The sequence below is a fragment of the Thalassophryne amazonica genome, chromosome 12 (genome assembly GCF_902500255.1).
Source record: "Thalassophryne amazonica chromosome 12, fThaAma1.1, whole genome shotgun sequence".
NCBI classification, from domain to species: domain Eukaryota; kingdom Metazoa; phylum Chordata; class Actinopteri; order Batrachoidiformes; family Batrachoididae; genus Thalassophryne; species Thalassophryne amazonica.
In genome coordinates, this window is record NC_047114.1 from 38400082 (window position 1) to 38421767 (window position 21686).

The following is a 21686-nucleotide window of genomic DNA, read 5'->3' on the forward strand; positions in this document are numbered from 1 at the left end:
GGAGATTGTTACCTCTTTGGTAAGGCGATATCTCGGCAAATGAGGTGGAGATGCCGTCCTGCTGATATACCTCCTTGTTGATTGGGATCAGCTGTCTCCAGTGATGGGTGACAGCTGTCATCCTGGCTGCTCCTGTAAGGCGGCAGCGCCCTCCGGTGCCTGGAGCCCGCACTCCAGGCAGGGCGCCCTCTGGTGGTGGTGGGCCAGCAGTACCTCCTCTTCAGTGGCCCACACAACAACACGTGGAAGAAAACGGAAATCAACCATCAAAATGGATAGAAGAATAACCAGAATGGCAAAGGCTCACCCATTGATCAGCTCCAGGATGATCAAAGACAGTCTGGAGTTACCTGTAAGTGCTGTGACAGTTAGAAGACGCCTGTGTGAAGCTAATTTATTTGCAAGAATCCCCCGCAAAGTCCCTCTGTTAAATAAAAGACGTGCAGAAGAGGTTACAATTTGCCGAAGAACACATCAACTGACCCAAAGAGAAATGGAGGAATATTTTGTGGACTGATGAGAGTAAAATTGCTCTTTTTGGGTCCAAGGGCCGCAGACAGTTTGTGAGATGACCCCCAAACTCTGAATTCAAGCCACAGTTCACAGTGAAGACAGTGAAGCATGGTGATGCAAGCATCATGATATGGGCATGTTTCTCCTAATATGGTGTTGGGCCTATATATCGCATACCAGGTATCATGGATCAGTTTGGATATGTCAAAATACTTGAAGAGGTCATGTTGCCTTATGCTGAAGAGGACATGCCCTTGAAATGGGTGTTTCAACAAGACAATGACCCCAAGCACACTAGTAAATGAGCAAACTCTTGGTTCCAAACCAACAAAATTAATGTTGGAGTGGCGTGCCCAATCCCCGGACCAAAATCCAACTGAGAACTTGTGGGGTGACATCAAAAAAGCTGTTTCTGAAGCAAAACCAAGAAATGTGAATGAATTGTGGAATGTTGTTAAAGAACCTTGGAGTGGAATAACAGCTGAAAGGTGCCACAAGTTGGTTGACTCCATGCCTCGCAGATGTGAAGAAATCATGAAAAACTGGATTGCTGACAAAGCAGTTTGAACATAATAGTTTTGAGTTTGTAGCGACAACAGCAGATGCTACTATTATTGTGAACACCCCCTTTTCTACTTTTTTTTACTAATAGCCCAATCTCATAGCCTTAAGAGTGTGCATATCATGAATGCTTGGTCTTGTTGGATTTGTGAGAATCTACTGAATCTACTGGTACCTTGTTTCCCATGTAACAATAAGAAATATACTCAAAACCTGGATTAATCTTTTTAGTCACATAGCTCTACTATTATTCTGAACACTACTGTACATACAACCCCAATCCAATGAAGGTGGGGCGTTGTGTGAAATGTAAATAAAAACAGAATACAATGATTTGCAAATCCTCTTCAACCTATATTCAACTGAATACACCACAAAGACAAGATATTTAATTTTCAAACTGATAGACTTGTTTGTTTTTGTGCAATCCAACCAAACATTGCCATGTACAGTGTTGCACTGTGCTGCTGAAGTGAGCAAAAACACAAAAAGAAATTAAAGTTCAATGGAAAGGCTGTGTCTGAGGAATCCTGTGCCTATGGGAAAGCATGTGCCACTGCCAGCTGACTTTAGCAGCAAAAGTTGTCAGGTGGCTGACAGCGGTACGTGTGTGCAGTGTGCGCATACAGCAAAGTTTGGCATGCAGCAAAGTTTTAGCAGCAAATGGTGTCCAGTCGCTGACAACGGCACATACATGCAGCGGCTCATTCAGCTGTTATGAACACACACGCACACACACACAGACACACTGAGTGATCATTTCATCATTTCAGCACGTGTTCTATGCACACACACACACGAGCAACAATGCGATTGAATGAGGGAGTGAATGCACCGATGCTGGCTTGGACACATATGGTGTGAATCCGGTCCATATGTTGGTTATACTCCGATGTCCAGTACCAGCAGGTCCTGTGCAAAGGGAGGACACAGCACTGCCTCCCACTCCGGTCCCGTGTTTGTCATCCAGACGTTTGGACATCGGGCACCTTTTATGGCCGTCTGACAGCAGTCTGTGTCATCTAACTGTTGCCTAAATATGGTGTGGATGCGATCGTGAAGGTGTGGACGAGGTAGTCTGGATGGGATCCGCCCACAGTTTACATGCCTCTTTCCCTCCCAACTGCGTCCGGATTATGGGCATTTTTGCTGTGTCGGTTTGGTTCCTGCACATTCTTGCAATGTTTGAGGGGGGCTTAAGTATTCATATGAAGGAACAAGAAGCAGACTGTCGATGTCATTAACCACAGTGAGATCATTCTTCACTCTTCTTTTCTTAACAGCTGTCTTTATTTCATTTTTATGAATATGTTTCTCTTCCTGACCCCCCACATCCTCCAACCTTCTGTTCCTCTCATTTTCATCATTTATCCGCACCTCAAAGTACACCCTCTACCTTCTCAACACACTCTCCTCGCTTGTCAGGACATTTGCATCAGCAGTGCTCAATGTTTTGTTAATAAAATTTTAGAATTGGAATTTCCAAGGCAAGATAGATGTGCTGCATCAGAGGTAATCAAACTGATCAACACTAACTTCTCAGACTGATGAGGGGTTTATATAAACTTGTATGGTAGAAAAAATATATGGCTGACCATATTACACCTCATTGTACCACTTGCATAATGATCATTGCAAAGTAGGTTGTTTGCATAATTTAACTACTATTTGGAATGCATAGTACACTGCATAACTGAAAAGTTGAAATTGCTGTTCTTACTGTGACTGCTGTGTAAGCTGAATGACAATATGAATTTGCCATGTAAACAATGTATTATTCTTCGCTCCAAAAAACTGTCTTGAGTTGTGAGTGATAACGGGATGACTACAATATTACTTTGGCAAGATGAGCTTGTTTTTGGTCAAGAAGAGAAGTGAGCATGGCAAAATATATTGTGCATGCACACTTCACCTTGGTTACTATGGTGTATTGAAAGAGAATTTGGAGGGGTTTTATCAACCATATTAGTTTTCACACTTGGCCATTGTCCTCATGTGGTTATGAACGGGTTTGGCCTTACAGTCGTAAGACTTGCACTTTATTAAATTTAAGTTTGTTTAACAACTAAAGTGACAGTAAATTGGATGGGAGTTATTACAACTGTTATGGAGCTAAATGTTCTGCACTTGGACCGGAGGTTTCTCTGTGATTTGATGCCTTCAGGCAGCTGTTCCCTTCTGCATGCTGCTCGGGGCACACTTGATCCAGTGAGATCTCCGAAGAGAAGCAGATTAGGCCCCGATTAGTACTTGGCAGAAGACTGCTTCAGAACACCAGGCGTTCTAAGTCCATTTCTGCACGCAGAGCTGACGTTTTGCCAGAAATTGCATTCGGTTTAAAACCTTTGCCAAATCCCAAAGTAGATCTGTAGGAGACTTGATGTGGTGAATCTGAGCGACTGACTGCAAACAGAAAATATATATTGTAGTATGTTGCCTTAAAATTTCGAGATTTGCCAAATTTTTTGTTTTTCACAGTGTAGATTTTTGAAGTCCAGGACAGCTGCCCTATCTGTGCTCATGCAATTCTTCCAAAACAAATTCCTCACAAAGGAAACAATCATGGGTATGTTACTCGGAGGACTGAGAGCTAACAAAGCCAAAAACATGAACTGCAACTTTGTTCCATAACCCTGACTGTCTGGATGCACAACAATCACAAAAGTTTTTTCGCATACATTTATGCTGATGGTGTTCAAATTAGTCCAATTTGAACTAAGCTGTCATTCACATTTCTAGATTGCACATATTCATCATTGGCATGAAATAAATTTCTTCTGGCTTCTCCTACTTGGGGTCACCACAGTGGAGCTGGTATGGAGCAACATGTTAATTTGATGTTGTCACAGTCACTGACATACACCTCTGTGGCCCACAGTACCACCACTGTGACCCACAGTACCAACACTGTGACACGCTTCTTTAAAACCAGTTGCTGCATTTTCAAGTTGCAGGAGTTGCTGAGCCTATTTTGAACATGTTCAGGATTCACGCTGCGATTGAGTTTCAGACTGCAACACAGCCCCAACACCATGTTCTCTGCAACAGTGGGGAGAATGTGGCTTGCACACCTGCAACATTTTGTCTTGAACCGGTGGCAAGGTGGTTGTAACCCCAATGACACTGGGCCCTTATGTAGTTATTTAGCTACTTAGCTTAGCCTGGCTTAGCTGCCCTGTCCCAGTGTTGCACTAGTGATTACAAGTCGACGGAAGTGATATAAGTCCTTTAGAAACTATTATAAATACAACTGTCATAATTTCTGTTCAAATGTGAAAACAGTTGTTTATATACACAAATTCGAGAAATCATTCATGGAAAAATAAATGTATAAGCTTCAACATATAATATTTGTCATCCATTTGATCCTGGGGCTTAGTAACTCAATTTCTAGACTGATTTACTGTGCCCCGGGTGTATGTAACACACATGAGTCATGTTGTCAATTAGCTGATACTCTGGAGAAGACATAACACATGCTCATCAGTTGGACGGGGTAGTCTTCTAACTAATAACTATTTTTTGGGGCCACCTTTCCTCTGTTGTGAGAAATAAATACAAAGACACTGACATCCACAAAATTTACTTTTGATAGGAAAAAACTGACTTCACTTGCCACTTAGCTTTACCCTTAATGTATCCAAAAACAAAACACTAACTTATAAGGGGGATGTCTTTATGCATAAAAATATGGCATTACTTCTGCAAATATATCTGGAGTTTTGCAGATATAGCTACTGATTCACTGTGCCCCTTGATTCACTGTGCCCTGGTTCCCCCTATATAGCGAAAGCCCCTCCATAGTACTGGAAACTAAATCTTAACAGACTATTCTTTAAAAGGACATCTTTAACTTTTGTCACAAATTTATATGTGCTGTGTGCAAATAATCATAAATCTAAACCTACTTCACTTTGTACAGGTTGCTTTTTAAATCATCTTGGCTCTGTGTGATTTCTTTGGTTGGGTCTCAGAAAGCTACTCTCCAGAAGCTTATATAATATACATTTAAAAAAAAAATCCACCACCAATCATCTCACATACTGCCACACATATGTTGGACCCCATGAACAACTTCCATGTGACCACACAGATTCAGGCCAAATTCATTGATAGTAATTGTCCTTGAACTTAAAAAAAAATAATAATTAAACAAATCAGCTGACAGCTAATGTCAAGGATTTGTAAATAAAGTGTGTTGGTGCTGTTGCTGAACATTTGAACCTTGCAACTGCTGGCAGGCAAGGTTCACCCGCATGTGCTGTGTTGTAATAGCACTCAGTAAACGTCAGGGGGCAGTAATGTTCCATCATGCAGACAGTCCTGTCCAAACTGTTAAATATCAAATATATAGAAATATAAATTAATTAATTTTAAAATGTGCCCAATTTAATTTTTAATATTTTACTTTAAGTTATAAAATACACAATTTGTTCTAGATCCCCTACAATTTATTACAAGATGGGCTTGTATTACGCGTAAATCAGGTTTTCACATTTAGGGTGTGTTTGTTGTTATGCATTAGACAGCGGCACGGATGGGGTTTTATCTAAAGTAGGTTTGTGGTTTGTTAATTGATTAGGATCTGTAATGAAACAGTAAAAGGATGCCACATTTTGATATTTTTGGATTTATAATATTTGAACTGTTTTACCCATTGATGAAGAAAAAACAAATTTGTTTTTGTCAAAATTGTAAGGTGTTTAAAGCTTTTGCACCATATTTGAACTGATGTACATTTATATTTTATTGACAATGTTAATCTGTTAAAGAAATTATACTCACCACAAACCTGCATGCAAGACTTGCTTTTCTACATATTCACACTGGTTCTGCTATATGTATGTTTATATTTTAGATAATGTAATAAGTTCTCAAAAGCATTTATGTGGTTTTTGCACAGGTGTGGCTACCAGCCCAGTCTCATGTTGTTTTGTTTTGTTTTCGGGACATGTATCACATTTTCGTGATGAAGTTTAGTTGACTATTTTTAACCCTAACCATAACTCCCCCACATGCGTCCTCCAAATTTCGTGACACCATCATGAAACTGGAGGTCCGCACTCATAGAGTGCAAAGCTCCGCCAACACTAGATTCCAATTCCATAAATTTTTACCTTGGAAAAAATGTTTCAAGGTCAAGGTCCTGTTCGAAGTGGCTTTTCATAAGCTAAAATATAATATAAAGATCAAAAGCGCTTTTCAATGTTAAAATCAAATAAATCTGCAATACGGATCAGATGCATATCAGACTCAATCTAGTCATTCAGAGCGCCAGTTTGCACCTGATTGTCACAAATGAGTGATTGAGATATAATGCAAAATGTACACCATTGCCATTGGCTTGTCAATATTAGATTTAAATGTCCATAAAATCCACAATCCAGATCAGATCTGTATCAAACTTTGTCAGGTGATAGTGAGTGCCACTGTGCACCTCACCTTCAAATATGAGAGTGATTGGGACACATTTGATTAAGATATAATACAAAATATACATTACATTAAATGGTGTTTTCAATGTTAAATGGCCACAAAATCTGTAATCAGATCAGATCCTAATCAAACTTTTTCAGTTGATAAAGGATCCCATCCTACATAATGCTGTCAAATCTGAAAGAAATTTGATCTTTTATGACAGTTATGATTTTCAGAAATTTTTTTCAGTGTCAAAGGACAGGGATTTTTCCTGCCTTTGACCTTTTGACATTGAAAATTTAATCAGTTCTCATAATGATATATGAAAAATTGTGGGTTAAAGGCTGATCACAGACAAACATACAGGGCTGAAAACGTAACATCTGCCCAGCTTCTAACCTCTGCCCAGAGATAATAATTTTATTATTAACTAATAGACTAACTGACTAAATCACTTCTTTTTTACTTTTTCACTTTTTTGTGATGCCATCACAAACTTGCCGTGAGATCAGGTTGTTGCAGATCTTTTTCCAAGATCAACTGCACATTATAGAGTGACAGTTTATTGTGACCAGTCCAAAGCATATCTGTGCAATAATCATGCTGTTTAATCAGCATCTTGAAATGCTCACATCTCACAGGTGGATTAAATATCTGGGTAACGGTGAAGTGCTCACTAACACGGATATTAACAAATTTATGAACAAAATCAGGGAAAATAAACTGTTGTCTGAATATATGTTCATATATGCTTGTGATCTCCCTCTAATTATTTATCTCTTTATGAATACTCCTTCCCAAGGCAGTGGTAAGAAGAGAAATTTAGATGTGCCATGTCATTCTGAGTGCACATTAACACCTCAGCAGTGCCACAGACATACAATAGGACAAAATCTTCCCATGCAGAAGTCTTTTCCTAAACCTCACCAAGACCGAAGGAAAAAGCTTCGTTGAAGCCTAAAAATGAGCACAGATGAGGTTTGTGTGTGCACCATGTGATGAGTGCAGCCCTGACAGTGATCTCCCCACACATGTGTGAGGCAGCATCTTCGGTTACTGCCCCATTTCTCCACTCACACTTGTTTGAAAGGTTATTTTGGGATTCAGAACTACGCCTGTAACCCAGCCTGTGTGAAGACTTTTTACCCTCTCGTTCTCTCTGTGTGTACCATTCCCCATGCCAGCTCTACTGGCAGCTCCAACAACAGGTCCACAGCCTTTCTGCACAGCTGCAGTGGGATAAATCCACGTTTTGAAAGCATGGACAGCAGTCCTCTGCAGGTGGTGACTGTCCCGACAGCTCCCTACCCCGACCAGAGTCCGGGCACCTGTGGCCTGAGGAAAAAGCTCTATGTTTTCCAATCCAGGAGGAACTATCTGCACAACTTCATCCAGAGTATCTTCTCCTCCATCGATCTGCGTGACCGTCAGGGCTCCACCATGGTGGTTGGGGGTGATGGGCGCTTCTTCAACCAAACAGCGATTCAGGTCATTGTGCAGATGGCAGCTGCCAACGGGGTTAGTGTCACCATGTGTGTGGCTGTGTGTTGTGTTTGAGCATGTACATCAGTGTCACCTGTCTCTGTCAATTCTCCTGTGTCATCACTTATGTCTAATTAGTATTCAAGTGGGATCAATTTCTGGTTGTATTTCAAAAGCAAAGTGAAAACAAAAACACAACTGCCCATGACATTAACTGATATTTTCTCAACGATTTCCTATCAACCATGTTTAAAATTAAAAATCTATAAACAAACAGACTTTTTGTTTCTATAAGTGTAAATACGTTCAAATATAATGCAATGCTAAAATACCCTCAGCCGTATGAGCATTGTGTTCTTTAGAATTTACATTTGTTTTATTAATTAAGATTCTATTGTCTTACGTACAGTATGTAAATGTTTAATAAAGCCCCTCTATCAATCAATTAAAAACAATATTTACATTTTAACAGCATCTGCTTGAAGCCTTGCATGTGTGTGTACATGAGATTTTGACAAGCGCAGTTGCGTCAGGAAGGGCATCCGGCGTAAAACCTGTGCCAAATCAACATGCAGATCCACCTTGGATTTGCTGTGGCGACCCCGAGTGCAAACAAGGGAGCAGCTGAAGGGACTTACTAAGGAATACATCACCCTCTGTACAACTGCTGGTAATTGAGACAAATGTAACTCCACAGAAAGTTAGCTTTGAGTTAGCGAAAGTTAGCGTGCACGCTAACGTCTGCGATTTTGCTCCAGAGGTGTTATTAGGTTACAAAAAGAGTGTTTTCAGTTTTAGCACTGTATTTCTCTCTAGCTTTTACATATTATATGACAAAGAGGTTATATTAACACACAAACGAAACAGAGTTTTGCAGCTAGCTAAACAGCCTGTGACATCATCATGCTAACATCGGCAAAATGTCTTCTAAATCACTCCAGAGGTGTTATCAGGTTCCAAAAACAGCATTTTTAGCTTTAGAAGTTTTTATTTCTTGCTAGCTTTCACATAATATATGAGAAACATGTTATATAAACACATAAATGAAGCAATTGTACAGAGATCTGCCACTGACGTCACAGGGCAGCTCTACTCTGACTGGCTGTCACCCCCGCCACTCAAAAAAAAAAAAAAATGAACAGATTGAAACAGATTGTGACTTTATAACCTCTTTAAAAAGTTCTGTGTCCCAAGAATATTCCCTGTGAATTTAAAGACTTTGGCAGTAATCGGACTGTACTTATGCTGAGCACAGACGGACGGACAGACGGACGCCAATCCTTCGTAATACCCTATGGCCATAATTGATGTCCTTGGGTAATGAAAAGAAGACTGCCCGCTCAGAGATCAATACCCACAACTTAAATGTGTGACATTGATTCATACAAATTCAGACCATCACATATGGTCCTGTGTTAACCTGACATTTAACTATTGTGTCCAAAATTGTTGCACTTCATTCTCAACAAACGCACAAACAACCCTGTATTATGTTTAGTCCACATTTGCTCTAAAATGTTTCAGTTAAACAGTTAATTCAGGGTCACCCAAGTTCAAAGGTCACATGACCAGTAGAAAAGTGATGCATAAATAAAGTGTTTATTACTAACAATAGGTGTATCTGTAACCAGTTGTTTGAACTAATCAAACTAAACAGCCCCTCTATGTAACCAAGCACTTGGCCTGTGACTTTGACTTTTAAATTCAATTCAATTCAATTTAATTAGCTTATAATGTGCCAAATCACAGCAAAGCCATCTCAAGGCGCTTTACATGAAACAATTCAACATAAAATTTAAATAAATAATTAAAAATGAATTAAAAAAAAACTCAAAATACATGATTAAAAACAGAAGTAAAAGAATAAAACATAAAAAATAAAAACTATTCATAAGAAAGAGAATACAAATAGGTTTTCAGTCTTGACTTAAAAATGTCCACGGACTCCGACTGCCTCGCGGTCGCACGATGCGAAAGGCTCTTTGACCTGCTGACTTCTTCTTCACCCTGAGAACACAGAGAAGTCCAGCATCTTGCGACCGCGACTTTTAGCTGAATTTTCTTGGTTGATCCTCAAAAATTCCACAACATTTGGTTTAAACCAAAACAAAAGTTATTGAGCATTTTTATTTTCTTTGCACATGGACAGATGGACAGACAAAAACACAGAACTGAAAACAACGTCCCTGTGCTGCAGCTGTGTGCAGCCACATATCGATGAAGTTTCTTATCAGGCTGTTGGTAAATGTGTAACAATCATAAGCAAGCACGCACACACACACACACACGTACGCATGCACGCACACAAATCTGCATATCACTTCAATACTCAAATCACTTGACTGGATTCTCATAAAGTACAGAGTTTAATGTTTTAAAACTCCACCCATAATTTTTAAAGTGTGAAATATTACTCAGGAAGTTAATGATTTATTCAACTAAAACTCAACATCTCCGACAGCAGTATAATGATGATTTGTTGGTACCCAAATTAAGTTCCAAACCTAACAAAATTAGCCATGCTGACTTTGAAATTAATTATTTTATTTTATGACACATATTACAATACTTCATTTATTTTCTATACCTGCTTACTCCAATTAAGGGTCATGGGGCCGCTGGAGCGTATCCCAGCTGTCATAGGGTGAGAGACGGGGGGGGGGGGGGGACATCCTGGGCAGGACACCATTCTGTCGCAGGACCACAAACTGACACATTCACACCTCTGGTCAGTTTAACGTTTCCATTTCACTAACCTGCGTGTCTTTAGAACTGGGACGAAGCCGGAGCACCCGGAGGAAACTCACATGAACATGAGGAGAACACATAAACCCCACACAGAAAAAACCAGGTGGGAAGAGAACCTGGCACTATCTTCCTGTGAGGCAACAGTGCTACCCACTAATCCACCGTGTCGCCCTACAGTACTTTAGTCCTATTCTTTATAATCAGGTTTAAACTTTTGTTTTGAAGATTTATCGTTGGTTTTGTGCATTTGTTTATATGTTGTGTTGCTCTTTGTCCACCTTTGACATACTCTTCTTATCCTGTGAAGCACTTTGGATTAGTAGTTTTTTATTATTATTAGTAAAAAATTAATTTCATCTTTTGTGATCACATTTGTCCTTTGATGAAACATTTAATTCCTGATGTGATGGCAAAGGGCCTTTCTCAGGGTGAGAGTGCCTCCACCTACTGAACTCGAGAACTCACTCGATAATTGTACAATTGTGAAAGTTATGTCAACTAGTGGTGACCAACCCTGCTTTTGGAGATTACCTGCCTTGCACATCTTCCATCTGCCCCTCCCCTACTCACACCCTGGTTCCTCAGGTCTGGTGTGCTGTTGCCTCTGAAAAGAGCTGATTAATTTCATTTTGACGAGAGCAGGTATGGAAGAAAATGTCAGACATGATCTCCAAGAGTAGGACTGGTGACCAGGGCCGGCCCAAGCCTTTATGGGGCCTTAAGCAGAATTTCATTTGGGGGCCCCCCTACCATCACCTCAGCACCAGATGCCTCATTATTCCATAGGCTACACTGTTATGCGTGTAACGTACCCACAATCATTAGCATTATTTGTAATTATCTTACATCATACAGGTGTCATTCTTGTTTTTAACCTTAAAGGGGTAACAAACTCATAAATATGTTTTAATTAACTTCTACATACAGAGTGATGTATAAGTATGGCTCATTAATTTAACTATTTGAAAGTAACATCAGCAGGCAGGAGACTGCATTTATAGTAAACACGTTAAATAGTTTAATTTCTTTCAAATGTGCAATGGTTTGCAAAATGTTCAATATCCAAATACAAAATAGAATCAAATGACATCCACATTATCTTACAGAAAAATAAAGTTGTAATCAAAATTAAATACTTAAATAATAAATAGAATACTTAAATAATCTCCAAAATGAACATAGAAATCCACAACATAACAGCAATGTGTGTGCATAGCAATGCACACACATTGCACTGGGGGCTACTGCTTTAACTTTGGTCTGCAAACCATTGACAGCTGAGCTACTTTCCCCACCTTTTGCACCAAATTAATCTGAGGAGTTGATCTGCCCTGCTGTTTAAGTCTAAGTTTTTCTTCGTAAGGAAGACTATCAAATGGCTTCGCCAAAATCCGGTCCACAACATTCAAATTGTCTGCCATTATGTGCAGCTTGCTACCTAGCTAACTCGCTAGCTGGGACTGGCGTGAGGCTAGTGTGAAGTGTGTCCGCCTGTGAGTGCTTTGTGACGGTGGAGGAGCTCAGCAGCACCCGCTGCTCGGTAGGGACAGAAACTGTGATAGAAGTCAGTCTCCAAACACAAGCAGCCACAAAAAAACCACCAGAATAGAAGCTCGATTTGTCGCTAGTCGTTTTTAACAAAGAAAATGCTGCTGAGGATTAGGAAAGTCGCTGTCAATCAAAAAGGGATTCAGCCTCAGACAGATCATCCAATCATCATGCAGAAGCTGAGCGTCCGGGCCAGCCGAGGCCAGCCCACTGCCCCATAGACCCCCCAGAGACGCTGAGCGTCCGATGGGCGGGACAAAGCCCAGCATTTATCCAATGACTCGTCTCGTTTCGCTGCATGCTTTGTGTCGCTATTGAACTCAGTCTGTGGACGCTGAGCGTCCACACTGTTTACTGTGAAGCTGCGGGTTTGAGTGAGAAGAAAGCCACGTCGTTACCAGTGATAATGGGCTCGCACCAAATGACCGTTCCTCTACCAGGTCAGCCAAAGGGGAACTCCCGTTTAGCCAAGCTAGCGGGAACGTCTTTTCAATTGGGACCCGGGACTTTCATCCCGCTACAATAAGAAGCTGATTCTGAACAAAAGTTGAGCGCGTTGTAGCGCATATTTAGTCAATGACATGTACACACATCAGTATATATTTGATCACTTATTTTTTGACATTTTAGGGGAAGCTGAGCTTCACTTGCAGTCTTAGAGCAATCGCCTCTGACTTTAAGACACCTAAAGCACTTTACACTAAATGAACGGAGCACTTCGCAAATAATGACAACAAAATGTAATATTGGACATGCCAAACCTACCTTTGTCTTGTTGTTTTTCTTGTCTTCCAACTTCTTCTTTTTTCTTTTCTCCACTCCAGAGGGATAATTTATTTTCTGAGACATGACTTGCTTCATTCCTCACGATTAGTCATCGACCACCTGACCCAAGCGGTGCATCTAAATTTGCCCAACGGTGGCAGCAGCCAACAGGAGGCATCAATTAACATAGTATTGGTATTTTGTCAAAATGAATTAATTTTTTTCAGGTGTAATACAATTTTGTTTAAATTATTGAATATTATTTTAATTTCATGTATATATTTACTTTTTATCACAACGTCTCGGTGCTCTCGGGGCCCCCTGGTGGCGTGGAGGCCCTAAGTGACTGCGTAGTTGGCGTATGCCTTGGGCCGGCTCTGCTGGTGACTGATGATAAACCATACACTCTGGTCTTCACAACCACTCCACCTTGACCAAACTGAGCAAATATAGGAGGTTCTAGGTCAACATTATTTCCTCGATCATCAAACATGACACGTGAAGCTGTATTTAAAAATGAGAAGAATGATTTTCATTCTTTCATGAATGTTCACAGACTTGAGTATTCCAAAGATATAAAAAAAAATGTTATATGTCCCAAAACCTAACCAACCTATTTGAATATTTGAATTCAAATAGGTTGAATCCCTATTTGAATGAGCGTCTGTTGCAGACATGGAGCCTAGGTCAAGAAGTACACATATTTTGTCTAATCAAGCGTGTGATCAGAAACCAACACAAAGATCAAAGATGAGTGATCGGGAGGAAAGAAAAAGAACATGATCAAAGTTCAATGACTGCAATCAAAATCTGTAAAAACATTCAGTAATCACATCTACAGGAAGTCCAGCATCCAGGATTTAAAGGTCAGTCATCAGGATCAAACATGAGTATTCATAATCAAAGATCAGTAATAGGATCAAAGGCCAGCAATCACAGTCATAGGTCAGAGATTAGGATCAGTAATCTGTGATCGCTCTCAAAGGTGAGCATTCAGGTCCAATAATTGTCTATCCACAGGTGTACGAGTACTTGGTCCAGATCATAATAATGATCCACATCTGGTGGACAAAGCAGTGTTTTTGTTTAACAACAATTTTGGTATCAACATACGAAGCTTGATAGACATCAATACAAGGACATGGGAGGGGTACGTCAGCAGACAGGCAGACATGACCTTTACCCTAGTGAACGGCCTTTGACAAATTTGACCTTGCTGGACAATTCTAGAACCCACCCTCATAGGTGTGCCAATTTTGATGCAAATTTGAGTGAAACATTTAAAATTGGGCCTTTGACCCCCAATTATTGACTTTTGGTAAAGGTTTGTGGCCTGGACAATTCCAAAGCCTACCTGCATATGTGGGAAATTAAAATTTAGAAATTGACCTTTGCCAAACCCTTTGCCTTTAAGAGGGATTCTGGCCTTGACTTTCATCTGCAAGACAGGTTTGATGGAAATCAGCCAGTGGACCTGGGAGGGGCAGGGTATGAACACCCATCCACCCTTTTCAGGTTTCAAATCCCACAAAACCTCGAAGACGTCGCCGCGCTGCGAGATCTCAGTAACATTGAGATCTGCATTGAGATGCTCTGATTGGGCTGCACTTTAACCACTGAACACGGACAACAGCATTAACATCGCAACATGAAACTATTTTTATATTGTGCCTGAAACTCTCATGAATATATTCTCTGGGTTTATAGATGTTGTTATTGTTATGTGGGCCGCTGAAGAGGAGGTACTGCTGGCCCACAACCACCAGAGGGCGCCCTGCCTGGAGTGCGGGCTCCAGGCACCAGAGGGCGCTGCCGCCTCACAGGAGCAGCCAAGGTGACAGCCGTCATCTATCAACTAAGACAGCTGACATCCATCAGCAGAGGGGTATCAGCTGGACGGCATCTCCACCTCATGGCCGAGATATCGCTCTACCAAGGAGGTAACGAAACTCAGCCAGCCATACGGATTAATCCATTGTTGCTTGTGGTGTAAACGACTGAAGACTGAAAAAGGACGTATTTGGATAAGTACTCTTATTCCCACATTACAGCGTTGTTCTGAGTAGAGGTGGAGGTGTGTTTTTCCACCCCACGTGTTGTTGGGTGCAGCCGCACCCCTGCTGACGAAGCTATGGACACGAGCAGGGCACATTTAGGGGCAACAGTATGCACAGAGGAGGTAGGCCCGCGGAGTATGTTTTAAATTGTGGCTCGACAGAGCACCAAGTGAGAGACTGCCCCGAGCGGGTTAAACACCAACGCCCGCCCCTAGAGACTGGGCTAAGGGTGAGCCGAGACATTTCACGTGGGACACACCCCATTGCCACACGACTCCCAGTTATGATCCTGTATGAGGAATCAACCCTGAAAGCCCCAGCACTGGTGGACACGGGCTCTGAAGGGAATCTGTTGGACAGCAGATGGGCCAGGGAGATAGGGCTCCCTCTGGTGGCGCTTACCTCGCTTGTGCAGGTGCGAGCACTAGATGGCTCCCTACTCCCTCCAATCACGCATAAGACACCACCCTGTAACCCTGGTGGTGTCCCGGAAATCACCGGAGGAGATCGAGTTTTTTGTGACTCCTGCTACCTCCCGAGTGATTTTGGGGTTTCCCTGGATGTTGAAACACAATCCCCGGATCGATTGGCCGTCCGGGGTAGTGGTTCAGTGGAGCGAGACCTGCCATCGGGTGTGTTTAGGATCCTCGGTTCCTCCCGGCTCCCAGGCTAAGGAGGAGGTCAGAGTCCCGCCCAATCTGGGGATGGTGCCGGTGGAGTACCACGACCTTGTCGACGTGTTCAGCAAGGATCTGGCGCTCACCCTCCCCCCCCACCGTCCTTATGATTGTGCCATTGATTTGGTTCCGGGCAGTGAGTTCCCGTCCAGCAGGCTGTACAACCTCTCACGGCCTGAGAGCGAATCAATGGAGACCTACATCCGGGACTCGTTAGCCGCCGGGTTGATCCGGAATTCCACCTCCCCGATGGGTGCAGGTTTCTTTTTTGTGGGTAAAAAAGACGGCGGTCTTCGTCCATGCATTGATTATAGGGGACTGAACGAGATCACGGTTCGCAACCGATACCCGTTGCCCCTGTTGGATTCGGTGTTCACACCCCTGCATGGAGCCCGAATCTTCACAAGCACGATCTTAGAAATGCGTATCACCTGGTTCGGATCCGGAAGGGAGACGAGTCGAAGACGGCATTTAACACCCCCTTAGGTCACTTTGAGTACCTGGTCATGCCGTTCGGTCTCACAAACGCTCCCGCGACTTTCCAAGCGTTGGTTAATGATGTCTTGCGGGATTTCCTGCACCGGTTCGTCTTCGTATACCTAGACGATATACTCATCTTTTCTCCGGACCCTGAGACCCATGTTAAGCATGTACGTCAGGTCCTGCAGTGGTTGTTGGAGAACCGGCTGTTTGTGAAGGGCGAGAAGTGTGAGTTCCATCGCACGTCTTTGTCCTTCCTGGGGTTCATCATCTCCTCCAACTCCGTCGCTCCTGATCCGGCCAAGGTTGCGGCGGTAGATGAGACTGGCCCCAACCCACAAGCCGTAGGAAGCTGCAACAGTTCCTCGGCTTTGCAAATTTCTACAGGAGGTTCATTAAGGGCTACAGTCAGGTAGTTAGCCCCCTGACAGCCCTGACCTCGCCAAAAGTTCCCTTCACCTGGTCGGATCGTTGCGATGCCGCATTCAAGGAGTTGAAACGGCGTTTCTCGTCTGCACCCGTTCTGGTGCAGCCCCGATCCTAGTCGCCAGTTAGTGGTTGAAGTGGACGCCTCAGACTCAGGGACAGGAGCCGTGCTGTCCCAGAGCGGGAAGACCGATAAGGTCCTTTACCCGTGTGCCTATTTTTCCCGCAGGTTGACCCCGGCCGAACGGAACTATGACATCGGCAATCGAGAACTCCTTGCGGTGAAAGAGGCTCTTGAGGAGTGGAGACATCTGTTGGAGGGAACGTCCGTGCCATTCACGGTTTTCACTGACCACCGGAACCTGGAGTATATCAGGACCGCCAAGCGGCTGAATCCCAGGCAAGCCCGCTGGTCACTGTTCTTCGGCCGTTTTGACTTCCGGATCACCTACCGTCCCGGGACCAAAAACCAAAAATCGGATGCTTTGTCCCGGGTACATGAAGACGAAGTCAGAACGGAGTCGTCGGATCCCCCGGATCCCATCATCCCGGAGTACACTATCGTGGCCACCCTCACCTGGGACGTGGAGAAGACCGTCCGGGAGGCCCTGGCACGAAACCCGGACCCCGGAACCGGGCCGAAGAATAGACTCTACGTCCCACCAGAAGCTAGGGCTGCGGTCCTGGACTTCTGTCACGGTTCTAAGCTCTCCTGTCATCCTGGAGTGCGAAGAACCGTGGCAGTCGTCCGGCAGCGCTTCTGGTGGGTGTCCCTGGAGACCGACGTCCGGGATTATATCCAGGCCTGTACCACCTGCGCCAGGGGCAAGGCCGACCACCGCAAGTCCTCGGGTTTGCTACAGCCGCTGCCCATACCTCATCGCCCCTGGTCTCACATCGGCCTGGATTTTGTCACGGGCCTCCCGCCGTCCCAGGGAAACACCGTCATCCTCACGATAGTGGACCGATTCTCCAAGGCGGCCCACTTCGTGGCCCTCCCGAAGCTCCCAACAGCCCAGGAGACAGCGGACCTCCTGGTCCACCACGTCGTCCGCCTGCATGGGATACCATCAGACATCGTCTCCGATCGCGGTCCCCAGTTCTCCTCGCACGTCTGGAGGAGCTTCTGCCGGGAACTGGGGGCCACGGTAAGTCTCTCGTCCGGGTATCACCCCCAAACCAACGGGCAAGCAGAGCGGGCCACTCAAGAGATGGAGCAGACACTACGTTGTGTGACAGCCGCGCACCCGGCGGGCTGGAGTACTCATCTGGCCTGGATCGAGTACGCCCACAACGGCCAAGTGTCATCAGCCACCGGCCTCTCCCCTTTTGAGGTGTGTTTGGGGTATCAGCCCCCATTGTTTCCGGTGGTTGAGGGAGAGGTCGGTGTGCCCTCGGTCCAGGCCCACCTGCGGAAGTGCCGTCGGGTGTGGCGTGCCGCCCGTTCTGCTTTGTTGAAGGCCCGGATGAGGGCGAAGACCCATGCAGACAGGCGGCGGACCCCGGCCCCTACGTATCGCCCCGGGCAGGAAGTGTGGTTGTCCAGCAAGGACATTCCACTGCAAGTGGCCTCCCCAAAACTAAAAGATCGATACATAGGACCATACAAAATCCTCGAAATCATCAATCCCGCCGCAGTGAGGCTTCAGCTCCCGGCCTCGCTGCGGATCCATCCCGTGTTCCACGTGTCGAAACTCAAGCCGCATCACACCTCGCCCCTCTGTACTCCCGGTCCGGCACCACCTCCTGCCCGGATCATCGATGGCGAGCCGGCTTGGACTGTGCGCCGGCTTCTGGACGTCCGACGGATGGGCCGGGGCTTTCAATACCTGGTGGACTGGGAGGGGTACGGCCCTGAAGAACGCTCCTGGGTGAAGAGGAGCTTCATCCTGGACCCGGTCCTCCTGGCCGATTTCTACCGCTGCCACCCGGACAAGCCCGGTCGGGCGCCAGGAGGCACCCGTTGAGGGGGGGGTCCTGTTGTGTGGGCCGCTGAAGAGGAGGTACTGCTGGCCCACCACCACCAGAGGGCGCCCTGCCTGGAGTGCGGGCTCCAGGCACCAGAGGGCGCTGCCGCCTCACAGGAGCAGCCAAGGTGACAGCCGTCATCTATCAACTAAGACAGCTGACATCCATCAGCAGAGGGGTATATCAGCTGGACGGCATCTCCACCTCATGGCCGAGATATCGCTCTACCAAGGAGGTAACGAACTCAGCCAGCCATACGGATTAATCCATTGTTGCTTGTGTGTAAAATGACTGAAGACTGAAAAGGACGTATTTGGATAAGTACTCTTATTCCCACATTACAGCGTTGTTTCTGAGTAGAGGTGGAGGTGGTGTTTTCCACCCCACGTGTTGTTGGGTGCAGCCACACCCAAATCTGACTGTTTCTGTTCCTCGCCAGCAGTACCGGATCCGACGAGCAGAGGCAGTGATCACCTGGGAGTTCGGGACTTGGCGGCTCCAGTATTCCCGGGGTTCGGTGGCAGAGGAAATCGGGTGGTTCCGGTTTGACTTGGACAGACGTCTCCTATCGTCGAGTCTGCCCACACGACACCGTTGGAATTCGACTTGTGACCAAAATTGTAATTTGTTGTGTTTGTTGTGCGTGTTCACAACAGTAAAGCTTTGTTATTTGACTTTCTTCATTGTCCGTTCATTTGCGCCCCCTGTTGTGGGTCCGTGTACTTACACTTTCCCAACAGTTATTGCATTTATTTTATGTAAACGTGAGAATCACAGGCTGTCTCTCCGTTATTTTCAATGGGAGCTGCTGTGAGCTACTCTTGCTTCCTGATCATGTTGTTCTGGGGGAAAGTGAAGTTTGCTCTTTAACGTCTTGATTATTGTTCTTTACAACACTTTTTGTCCTCTTTGTTCCAGACTAATATATATATGTCTGAAATTCGGTTTCCGTTTATTAAATTCCACACAGATTAAACGTAGCAGACACGGATTATTTGTTATAGTTGTTTTAGCAAGTTTTCAGGGTATCATGCAGCAGTCTCTTATTAATGTGATGAAAAGCATAAAAAATTACATTTTTGTAGTATAATATTCATTTACAATTGTCATCATGTGGATTCTCTGTTGTTTGACTGCAGCGACTCTCTGGCGTGCAAGGGATTATGGGATACATGAAAACCCTGAATATAATGCAAAAGTTTACCCTTTGACCCAGTGACCTTGTCCTTTGCCAAAACAAATCTCTTAAGGGCAAACAAGCAAACACAAGTTAAAGCTTTTTTCTTTCTGTGAAATAATGATGATTAATTTGCTGTTTGTGTAGCTTTTTAAAAAAGTTTGCCTCTTGTACTGTGAGGTTGCTTATATACAGGTGTACAGGATGACTGCCAAAATGCAGTATTATCGAATAAGAGGTGACCAAATTCAGTGGGTCAGAATAATGTCAGACTGAAGTGAAAGGGGGTGAATGTGACACCCGTTTGTTGCTCTCCTGTCAACAAACAGAAATATATGAAACCTGCTCTGTTTCTGCCATTTGTTTTAATGACCTCTTGGCTGCTCTGCAGCCTTAAACTAAATACTGAGCTTCTGAAGCTTTCCAAGAAGAGATTTAAAATAAGTTGCTTGGCACACAACTTGTTCTTGATGTGTTCTAAGTGCTGTTCATTAAATAAAACTCTAGTGCTATCCAGGGAAACAGCACGACACACAAACCCTGATATTCTGTGTCAGCCAAATCACACACACCTGTGTGACATTTCCTCAGGTGGGTCGCCTGATCATCGGACACCACGGCTTAATGTCCACACCAGCCATCTCCTGTGTGATCAGGAAATACAAAGCCATCGGTGGCATCGTGCTCACTGCCAGCCATCACCCCGGTGGACCCAACGGAGACTTTGGCATTAAGTTCAACACCGCAAATGGAGGTATGGTAACTAGAGAGGCATGCCAGGGCATCAGTCAGGCACAAAATAGTGTTAGGGGAGAAGCCAGACATTTATCAAGGCTGTCAGGCTCATTCACATGTGGCACAGACACATCATTGAGAAAAACATTTGAAATCTAGAGTAAAATTCACACAATAATGACAACTCAGCGTTATCCCCATCAACATCACCATGCCAACAGATACATTTAGGCATGCATATATTTGGGTACTGGCTTTTTTTTTTTCTTCATCTATGATAACAGATTATTAGTATTTCCTATATAAAGTGCCAGTCAAAAGCTGGGCACCCTTTCCCATGAAAGGGTGCCCAGCTTTTGACTGGTACTGCATGTGTATGTAATAAACAGAGTACAGCTGGTAACCCCAAGGCAGTGGCGACACCAGTGGTGAGTTTTCAATCAAAGTGCTTCAACAGGACAAAATCAAACAAATATAGAACACCTCAGTGAGGTGAAGGTGTGCACAATGTGACCCCAAAGCAAGTTAACAAAACTAAAAAAAAAAATTGCCTATTGCCTTAAACTTTTTTGGTGAAAACTCAAAGCTTTTCAGCCATTAAAAGATCTGCTCTGATTAGTTCAGGGACAAATTGAAAAAGTGCAGTACATCGGGTCCAGAGAACCAGGATTGGAAAACACAGATACAATATTAAGGGATTATTAACTGAGTGAGAGGTCTGTACAGGGAAATACCAGACTGAGGTGTCATAATTCAGTTATTGTGTAAAAGAGATGTATACAGAAATGTATATAAAGACACATCATAACAATAAATATTGCAATAAAAACAATATTTAAAAATGATTTGTCAGTACAGACCGAACGTCAGCGAAGTTCAGACGAAAAACATAGGTTTGATATCCCCGTACAGACCAAGCATATATATATATATATATATATATATATATATATATATATAAACATACAAACTTACAATAACGCCCGAATAAGCTTCTGACGGTGTTGAGCTCGTTCGCTTTCTTCACCTCCATGAAGAACTTGGTAACAGATGGTCCGGTCGTTACCTGGTAAACTTTCAGTCTCTGTTTTTTCGATGCTGTTTAGTGTGTTTATGGAGTACGTTCATGTC

The 21686-nt window shown here is 43.8% G+C and overlaps 1 protein-coding gene across 1 annotated transcript in view; it reads left to right on the top strand.

Annotated features, from left to right (window-relative positions):
- Window positions 1-7607: 7607 nt before the first annotated feature.
- Window positions 7608-21686, top strand: part of LOC117522428 (phosphoglucomutase-1-like) — a 55055-nt gene continuing 40976 nt past the window's right edge. Inside the window, exons 1-2 of the mRNA XM_034183832.1 lie at window positions 7608-8010; window positions 20412-20574. Of these exons, the coding sequence (XP_034039723.1) occupies window positions 7753-8010; window positions 20412-20574 (421 nt within the window). The 5' untranslated portion in view covers window positions 7608-7752. The remainder of the gene's footprint in view (window positions 8011-20411; window positions 20575-21686) is intronic.